This window comes from Mesoplodon bidens (assembly GCF_964165515.1).
Source record: "Mesoplodon bidens genome assembly, chromosome: 1".
Taxonomy (NCBI): Eukaryota; Metazoa; Chordata; class Mammalia; order Artiodactyla; family Ziphiidae; genus Mesoplodon; species Mesoplodon bidens.
Genome location: NC_138176.1, coordinates 63,469,802 through 63,479,555, shown reverse-complemented (window position 1 = coordinate 63,479,555; position 9,754 = coordinate 63,469,802). Strand labels below are relative to the sequence as shown.

Sequence of the window (9,754 nt, the reverse complement as noted above, 5' to 3'; positions counted from 1 at the left end):
ACACACAAAGAGAAGCTCCATATGAAGACAGAGGCAGAGACTGGAGTGATACGTCTACAAGCCAAGGAAGGCCAAGGATTGGCAGCAATCATTGGAATCTCAGAGAAAGGCCCGGAACAGACTCTCCCTCAGGCTCTCTGGGAGGAACCAACTCTGCTGACGTGTTGATTTCAGACGTCCAGCCTCCATAAAAGTTCGAGAACACGTTGCTTTAAGCCACTCAGTTTGTGTGATGTGTTACAGCCGCTCTAAGAAAATAATACAGAGACTTCACTGACATCTGTAGTTTAGATCTATTTTTCAATAAGAAGATTAGAGTCATAATTCTGAAATCATTCTTTTATTGTTCACACACAAATCTGCTATTTTCTGGACTTTCTCTAACTAGGAGTCGAAGTTCCCATTGGATGAAATGTGCCCAAATTCCTGTCTTTCTCCAAAGGCTAAACTGGGAAATCATGAATGTTTTATATATTTAAATTTTCATAGAAGGCTCAGAAGATTAAAGCAAAACTTCTAAAAAATAGGCGTGCGTGCTTTCCACTCTTAGGCCGGTCAGTGCATACTCCGTGTGACCTCACTGAACTCTGTAAGCTCCTGAACGGAAGGTTTCTTTCCCAATATTTGGAGATGCTGCAGGTCATGAACTGATGCAGTTGGAGCTGTTTAAAAACTTTGTTCAATTTGTCTGGGTGTGTCAATGTCTACGAGAACCAATATTGGCATTTTCCATACTGGAGGCTTGATGTCTACGAGAACCAATATTAGCATTTTCCATACTGTAACAAAAATAAATGCACCAAAAACACCATGTTATTTCTAAGATGAAGCATTTACATCATGGATTACAAAGACAATGTAATGGTTGTAAAAAGTATATAACAATTCGTTAAATCTATAAAGAAAGTAAAAAAGTATATTTACATTTTCTTCCCTTTAAAAAACCAAAGATCCAAACAAACATTTTATATATTAATAAATTTAACATAGACAATTTTCATTCATTCAGCAAGGATTTCTTCGGTATTCTCCATGTGCCAGCTCTCATTTTAAGAGGCATCAGCATTTATTTTTATCCACTCATATTTGTTGTTGTTATGTAATTTAATGTTATTATTTTAGTTTTAAAAGTTTGTCACCTAATAATAAAGCCCTCCCCAGTCCCACCTTAGAAATATGGCTTAAAAAAGAAAAGGCTTACTTTTTTCATGGGTATAGTTTCAACACTATAAAACACAAAAAATGGAGATAAAATGATTTTTCAATTACAATTACAGCTCAACAGCTGCAACCCCCCCCCCCCTTTTTACTCTAATACAGATGCTGAAAAAGCAAATTCAGGAGAAACACATATTAAGAAGGAGGTAAATGAAGTCAAAATGAACACTTTTTTTTTGGGGGGGGGTACGCGGGCCTCTCCCTGTTGTGTCCTCTCCCATTGCGGAGCACAGGCTCCAGACGCGCAGGCTCAGCGGCCATAGCTCATGGGCCCAGCCGCTCTGCGACATGTGGGATCCTCCCAGACGGGGGCACGAACCTGCGTCCCCTGCATCAGCAGGCGGACTCTCAACCACTGCGCCACCAGGGAAGCCCAAAATGAACACATTTTGAATACAAGTTCACCAGGCACAGAGTGAAGGGTGGACCACGGAGCCAAAATGAAAACTAGTAAAAACAGTTATAAAGTAAAGTGCCAAGTCCCTGAGACAGAGGAACTGCAAACAAGAAATAAGAAAGCTGGTTAAGGAAGCTGAGATGATTAAACAAGGGGAAAAAAAGTTAAAATAAGCACAAGAAAACCAGTACAAAAATTTCATCTGAATATGGATGACCTATTACACTAATATGTATAAAATGGATAATTAATAAGAACTTGCTGTATAAAAAAATAAATTAAAAAAAAGAATGTCATATAGTTGTAATCATAAAAAAAAAATCAAGTTTAATCACATCAGAGCCATTCTTTAGCAAGTGCTTGGAAGGTAGCGCCACTTAGAAAATGATTCCCCAGCCTCTTGTCTACTTACTCATCGTCATATACATCTTCAGAATCCATTCGACGGTAGTACTTAGCCAGCTTTACAGCAAAAATGACAGCCGGAAGTAAAAATGCGGTAGCTTTTCCTATACCAAACCAAAACAAATTCTGCGGGGGAAAAAGGAAAATCATGAGGATTAGATTCTTGAAGATGGGAATGGAAAACAACACTGGCTTGGGGAAAATATCTTTATTTTGCAGTTTTTTTAATGGATTCTAATTTTGTGAACTTAAGATGAGCCGGCCACTGTGTGAAGTGCTACCTATTATTATAATTCATTCCATCTTTCTGAAAACATTGAATAGATCCTATTGTCATATTTATTTTACAAATGAGGAACAGAGGCAGCAAGTGCTGAAGCAAGGTTTAGCATCTAGGACACCCCCAAACAACAGCTAACCATCCCACTAGATGGCCCCCGCCTTTGAGGCCAGCCGTAAGAGCATGGACAGCCTGCAGGCCTGAGCTCAGATCCTTCTCTGAGTTGTTTTGATGTGAGGGTGGCTCACTGAACTTCCTGGCTTTGCTCTGCCTCTGAACAGTGGGATTGGCAGCATCCTCATCCTATAACACTATTGTGTGAAGAAAACAGATGCAATGCTTGGTACATAACGATGCCCCCAACAAACGTTCCATGATGAATTTAACCAATCTTTAAGGACAGTCATGGGCTGAATTCAATCCTGTTCTGCCTAAAAAGCAATGTTAAAGTATTTTTTAAAAGACATCTGCCTATATTCCTAAGTCAGATGTCACACAGAAACCTGGCTTTACGTCTTTTCTCGAAAAGTCTCAAGTCGGAACTCGTAATGCTGAGCCCTCATTCCCACAAGGCAACATCAGCTGGAGCTAAGTGATGGTTCTTCCTTCAAGAGGGGTATCTGTCCTCAGTCTGTTGCAGGCCATACCACTAGCTCTTACAGGGGTGATACCCAACATTATTTAACCTGACCCACCAATCAGAACAGAGATGGCTGTGCAAAACCAGTATGGCTCTCTGGGTACCAGACACTAGCCAGCGTCTGGTCTTGGCCTGTTTTGTAAATCTACAACCTTCCAGATCCTAGTAGAGGCTCAAGTCTGCGGCCCCTGCCTTAGGATAACCCTGTAACACTACAGCAGCCCTCCCCAGCCCACTGGGAGGTAAAAGGCAGCTCGGACATAAAAACAACTGCCCAGACCCTCATGTCTCGGCCACTGCACTTCTGCTTTGTTCCTGGTTGAGTTTAGCGTTGGACAGAGTGGCATCACTTGGCCCAGAATTTTCAGTAAATTTGTTTTCCTTTCCCGCATATTCTTTTATTGGTAGATTTCTACGCTTTCAACCTTGTTTTGAGAGGCTTAGAGCTTTATGACAAGCATTCCTTTTGCTGGAAGCTGCCTCAATCCTTCTGGGTACAATCAAGATATAAAAGAAACATGTTTGCCAGCCAGGAGTCTGTTTTCCTGGCTGAGCCAAAGGCCAGCACTCTTCCTTACTCTTTAAACCACCTGCTCCAAAGCTCTAGACTACAGTCTTCCTGAGCATCCTCCAGGCCTCCCCTCCAGTGGTCCCTGATTGTTTTGGAGATGCACCTGCTAGTTGGGTGATCTGACTGGTTGTGGGCAGGCAGTGGAGACTGGGCACAAGGAGAGCAGTTCAGAATGAACCAGCCTAACTAATCTAGGGCTCCCCTAATGAGGGCTTTAATCAAAGCCCTCAGCAGGGCCTCCAAGCAGCAGACAAAAGGGTACAAAGTCAGGAGGGGAGGGAAGCAGCCAGGAGGCCAAGGCGGGGGATCTGCATGGCTGGGAAAGTGGCAGGGTCATTTTCATCCAGGTACAAAAGTCCCTCCCAGAGAGAAAAGTGATAATGGAACAGAGAGATGGACGGATAGAGCAATCTGAATGTACTGTGACAGGCAGCTATCTGATCATCCTTACGGCCTGTGCCAGACAACACTCCAGATGACAGGGTCACAGCAGTGAACACACAGCTCGTGCTCACGGAGTTCAGAGCCTAGTGTGTGTTGCGGCGGACAGGTCTTACCAAAGAGCCACACCAATGTACAATACAAACAGCAAAAACATCTCTATAGGAAAAGCAGAAAGTTCCATGGGAGTGTACAAAAGGGAGCCAAATGTAGTTGGGAAGATCAGGAAAACCTTCCCGGAAAAAAAGACATGTTTGAGCTAAGACCTGAAAACAGAACAACAGCTAATAACAGCGAACATTTGTGGAGTGTGTTAATGTACCAGGAAAGGTGTTAAGGGCTTTCCATGTAGTCTCTCTTTGAACCATCAAAACAACCCTATTAAGGTGAAGAAGCTCAGAAAAGATAAATAATTTTTCCACGTCATGGAGTTCAGAAAATATAGAAGTGGAATTTGAATTCAGAGTCTGTGTTCTCAACCATTATATTATAAGACCTAGAGGAGTCAACTAGGTGGGGTATGGGTGTAGAGGGGAAGAATGAGAGAGAGAGAGAGGGAGAAAGAGCTTGTGTCTAATTTCTAGGCAGCAGAACTGGCATATGCAAAGGCCCTGGGGTGGGGAAATCTAGATTTTTTTTTTAACATCTTTATTGGAGTATATAAAGAAATGAAAGAAAACACTGAAGCACAGTGAGAAAAGTGATCAAATAGTACAAAATGTGCCAATGGGCAGGTACCCAATCATGCAGGGCCTAGAGAGTAACATTAAGGATCCTGATCCTTCCCGTGATATTAACAGTAAGCCACTGAGGTGCTTTAAGTGAAGGGAATGAGAGGATTGACTCATGGAGAGAGTCAGTGTATACTGAGGAGTGAACAGACCTGAGGAATAAACTTGGTTAACTGGAACTTACCAGCCCAGTGGTAACATCTTAAAGGGCTGTTAACCCAAAAATTAAACTAAGTTTGCTATAGCTTTAGGGTTACATATATAGCTGCACTAAGAGTCCTTTGGAATATTGGCAATCTGCACACCAGTGATGTTCCTTTCTAATTATTTCAGACAAACAGTTTTCTTCATGAGGGTCTCTTGACTTCTGTAAATAAAATTCAAGTAAGGAATGAAGATATGCAGCGAGGACTTTGACTTTTCTAGCTTATTAGTGTCAGAACACATTCATCTACATTTTAGATCTTAGGTCTTGGATTCTACAACTGTAATAGACCCAAGAAGAAACCTATTTTATATTATAGTGTGAACTACCATCTGAAAAAAAAATAATCAAAGATAATGAGTTTATTGTGTTTTCTTCTTTTGAAAGATGAAATTCTTACCAGGGGGTCAATAATGTAGCTGCACAGAAAGACATCAATAGCCGAATCTAAAGCGGTGGCCACTGGTTTGCAGGCTGCCATTTGCTCAGTGATCTATGGGGGTAAGAAAAACAGGCAAACTTAGATAGAGCTACACCCACAAAATTCCACAAGAATAAAATTAAACACCCTATTCACTTCTGGCCTGTTCACAAAAATAATTCTTAGGCCCTCTGAATATGGAGCTGAGGGCTGATTTCTATGGATGAGTTCTACAACATAAAAAAGTACGTACTTGAAAGGAAGACCCCGATTCTCTCTGAGCCTCGGGTTTTAGTTCCCTGGTTTGTTATTTGGGAAAGTAAGATGCATCTTGCTGGACTCTGCAGAGACTTAAAGAGTATATGTGGTCAGCACAGTGCCTCAGTCTGAGTTTCTTACCCGCCCCCTTTGTAGTCTGACAAAGGATGTGGGAAGAAAGTGGAAAGTTAGGTAATGAATAAGTCTACATTTTAGAACAGGGGTTGGCAGACTTTTTCTATAAAGGGCCAGAGAGTAAATATTTTAGACTTTGTAGGCTCAGCTGAGATGTATCTGGCGCAACTGCTCCACTCTGCCATGGTGGGGTGAAAACAGCCACAGACAATATATGAACAAATGGGTGTGGCTGTGTGCCAATAAAACTTTATTTACAAAAATGGCAGGATCTGCTGACCTCGTTTTAGAAGACAGAAAGCAAAGTACTCATTACTGAGGTAAGACTAAACAAGTTTAATGAATCACAGACAGATGCTCCAATCCCATTAGCTTAAGAAAACTATATTCATTCATTCAAAAAACTCTGGAGTAAGTACAATAAGCTAGATGCTAGCTGCTGGGGTGGGGAGTGTATCTTATTTCTTTTCCTTTATTGGTTGGCTCACCTCCCCCTTTTCTTCCACCTCTACCTTACAAGGCAACCCATGTTAATAACATTATGTTTCTCCAAGCTCAAACAACCGTATACACTCTCTTTATAGGCTTTTTCACTGTTAGTTTTATAAAAAGTGGGTTAAGGGTACACGTGGATCAATGGAACAGGATAGAAAGCCCAGAAATAAACCTACGCACTAATGGTCAATTAATCTATGACAAAGGAGACAAGAATATACAATGGAGAAAAGACAGTCTCTTCAATTAGTGGTGCTGGGAAAACTGGACAGCTACATGTAAAAGAATGAAATTAGAACATTCTCTAAGACCATATACAAAAATAAACTCAAAAGGGATTAAAGACCTAAATGTAAGACTGGATACTATAAAACTCCTAGAGGAAACCATAGGCAGAACACTCTTTGACGTAAATTGCAGCAATAGTTTTTGGACCCTTCTCCTTAGAGTAATGGAAACAAAAGCAATAATAAACCAATGAGACCTAATTAAACTTAAAAGTTTTTGCACAGCAAAGGAAACCATAAGTACAACAAAAAGACAACCCACGGAATGGGAGAAAATATTTGCAAATGATGTGACCAACAAGAGCTTAATTTCTAAAATATACAAACAGCTTATACAGCTCAATAACAAAAAAACCAAACAACCCAATCCAAAAAGACAGAAGACCTAAATAGACATTTCTCCAAAGAAGACATACAGATGGCCAACAGGCACATGAAAAGATGCTCAACCTCGCTCATTATTAGAGAAATGCAAATCCAAACTACAATGTTGCATTACTTCACACCAGTCAGAATGATCATCATCAAAAAGTCTACATATAATAAATGCTGGAGAGGGTGTGGAGAAAAGATACTCTAATTCTCCATTGGTTGCGTGCACCACTGGAAACTTCACTCTGCTCCTCCACTTCTCTCTACTGATTTATTCATGGAGACTTAACTTTATGGACCGAATTTTGTCCCCCAAAGGTTCCCATGTCAAAGTCCTAACCTCCCGTACCTCAGAATGTGACTGTATATGGAGATAGGGTCTTCAAAGAGGGAATTCAGGTAAAATTAGGTCACTAAGATGACTCTAATCCAATAGGACTGGTGTCTTTATAAAAGAAATTTGGACACAGACGCAGAAGGAAGACCACGTGGGGACACAAGGGGAAGACGGCCACCGACAAGTCAAGGAAACAGGCCTCAGAAGAAACCAACCTGCCGACACATTGATCTTGGACTTCCAGCCTCCAGAACTGTGAGAAAATAAGCTCCTGTTGTTTAAGCCCCCTAATCGACAAATACACCAATGACATAGCAGGTTCAGTGCTGCCCAGGGCATGTACAAACCACAGCTGCAAATGGACTCTAACGTAAGGAGCTCACAGTTTGCCAGGGGAGACACAGTCGAGGAGACCAGAATCCCTACAGCAATGAGCAAAGGGAACCTGGGGAGAATGCAAGGGGCATGCTGTCCGCGGTGGGCAGGCCCGGGAAGCTGCCCAGCATGGACACACTTGTGCTGAGTCTTATGGTGCCTCCACTTGTGGCTCCTACATTCAAGGTCCTTTTACTTACCTTCTGTCTAATTTCTGTGAATTTAATTTGATTTCCTCCTGATTTTATCCTAGAAAATGACTATCCCAAGACACAGCCCCCTTATGTTCATCAACGATAAACCACTTACAGAGAGCTTGACCCACTGCAGATAATGTTCAAAGTAGCTCATTATCGTATTCCCATACTTCTTACTTTCCTGGAAAGACATCAAAGAGTAATAAAGCCATTAAAATGACTCTACCATCCTCTGTAATCATGCAGTTATGGTCACACACCCACTTATTGGCATAACAACTTACTTCAGCAATAATTGTGGAGATTTGGTTTGTGATGAAGTCCTGAGCAGAATCCAAAAATAGAATGATATTGGTCACTTTCACCTGGAAAACACAACGGTCGACACGGTATCAAGTGATAAAAGAATTTCATCAGACAGTTTGTATATTGATGCGAGTACTGTTAACTCAGCCCCACACCCCAATGACTTGCTAGTTAAGACTCCACTAGCTGTTCACGATTAGTGACACCTTCCCTGGCTTGGCTTCCCAGGAGATGGGTATACATCCCCACCCCATGATGGTGAGCTTGGCTCTGTGACTTGCTTTGGCCAATGGAACACAGATAGGGTGGCACTGTACTGGTTTTCTAGTGAGAGTGAAAGTTTGTGTGTGGAAGGCACTGAGGTTTGGAGGCTGTTTGTCAAGCAGAATTATCTCTGTAAAAGTGACCGATGTACCACCTACACTTGCATCCTACACATCCAAAAACAGCTTTCTCCTGTGTACATAACATGCCAGGATGCGGTCTTCATTTACAGAAGTCCTTGTAGAAAGGAGAGGGTGGGAAAACCCAATCTGGTGTTTAAAATGGGTGGATAACTGAGACTTGATTTTACTTAAAGTACCTGCAAAACCCAACATCTCTGAAAGTCTGTGTGTGCTTTTGTAACAAGACCCCAAGACAGAGAAAGAAAACAAATCCTTACCCCCAATCCACTGCTTTTCTGTTGAAGCTCCTTCAATTTTTGGTGCACAGCACTCTGGTGAATAAACACAGATCATATTTCCTGACCTATAACGTGAAGCTGCAAGATCACATGCTTTGTATCCCCCCACCCATAAGTCAGCCATCAAATCCGACTTTACTCTGTAATAGTTTCATTTGAGAAAAAACAACAGACACGAGGAACAATATGCACCTCACCTATTTGGGTATAAGAAAACCGGAAGAAGAAAATTGGGATACATATTCTAGAGCTTCAAAGGGCAGCACACCATGTGTAAGGTAGCCACAAAACGCTTTTGAATCAGGTTTGCTCAAAGTGGCAGGCATTGTTTACAGTAAAACCTGTTCAACAAGAGTGGCTTGATTTGCATGGTTTAGATGAGGAATTGGCAAACTTTAAGGACCAGATAGTAAATACTGTAGACTTTGTGGACCATACCCTGTCCTAATCTCTCAACTTTGCCCTTGTAGCCAAAAGCAGCCACAGATCATCTGTAAACTAGGTGGGCCTGGCTGTGTTCCAGTCAAACTTTATTTGTAAAAACAGGCAGCAGAGGAACTCCTGGTGGTCCAGTGGTTAGGACTCTGAGCTTCCACTACTGGGGACCCAGGTTCGATCCCTGATCAGGGAACTAAGATCCCGCATGCCGCACGGTGTGGCCAAAATAAATAAATAAACAAATAAGTAAGTAAATAAATAAATACAGACAGCAGGCCGGAGGGGGCCCACAGGCTGCAGTTTTCAGGGCCCCAGTTTGCTAAGCCCTGGTTTAGATTGTAGGTCACATCCACAGAACAACTTGCCTAATTGTAGGTTGCCCCAACTCTGAAAAGGCCAAGGAGTCCTGTGTCTACCTGAAGGAAAGGATTTAAGGAACATGTCAACGCCAGCTTAAAATGTTAACATATTTGTGCTAGGCATAAAGTATAGCAGAGAGAGAACTGTGATGAGCGCAGCACACAAATTAAGAAAATTGTAGAGGAGGACTTTGTGAATAC

The 9,754-nt window shown here is 41.8% G+C and overlaps 1 protein-coding gene across 4 annotated transcripts in view; it reads right to left on the bottom strand.

The window, feature by feature from the left end:
• Window positions 1-343: 343 nt before the first annotated feature.
• The window catches only part of PROM1 (prominin 1), a 165,079-nt gene continuing 155,668 nt past the window's right edge, over window positions 344-9,754 (bottom strand). For 3 of the 4 annotated variants that reach the window (XM_081226399.1, XM_081226400.1, XM_081226401.1), the window contains 6 exons: window positions 8,736-8,789; window positions 8,050-8,130; window positions 7,878-7,946; window positions 5,289-5,381; window positions 2,028-2,146; window positions 344-779 (listed from right to left, as the gene is read on the bottom strand). In XM_081226399.1, the coding sequence (XP_081082525.1) occupies window positions 698-779; window positions 2,028-2,146; window positions 5,289-5,381; window positions 7,878-7,946; window positions 8,050-8,130; window positions 8,736-8,789 (498 nt within the window). In that variant the 3' untranslated portion in view covers window positions 344-697. Of the gene's footprint in view, window positions 780-1,201; window positions 1,227-2,027; window positions 2,147-5,288; window positions 5,382-7,877; window positions 7,947-8,049; window positions 8,131-8,735; window positions 8,790-9,754 lie in introns of all 4 variants that reach the window. The other variant, XM_081226402.1, reaches the window with a different exon arrangement.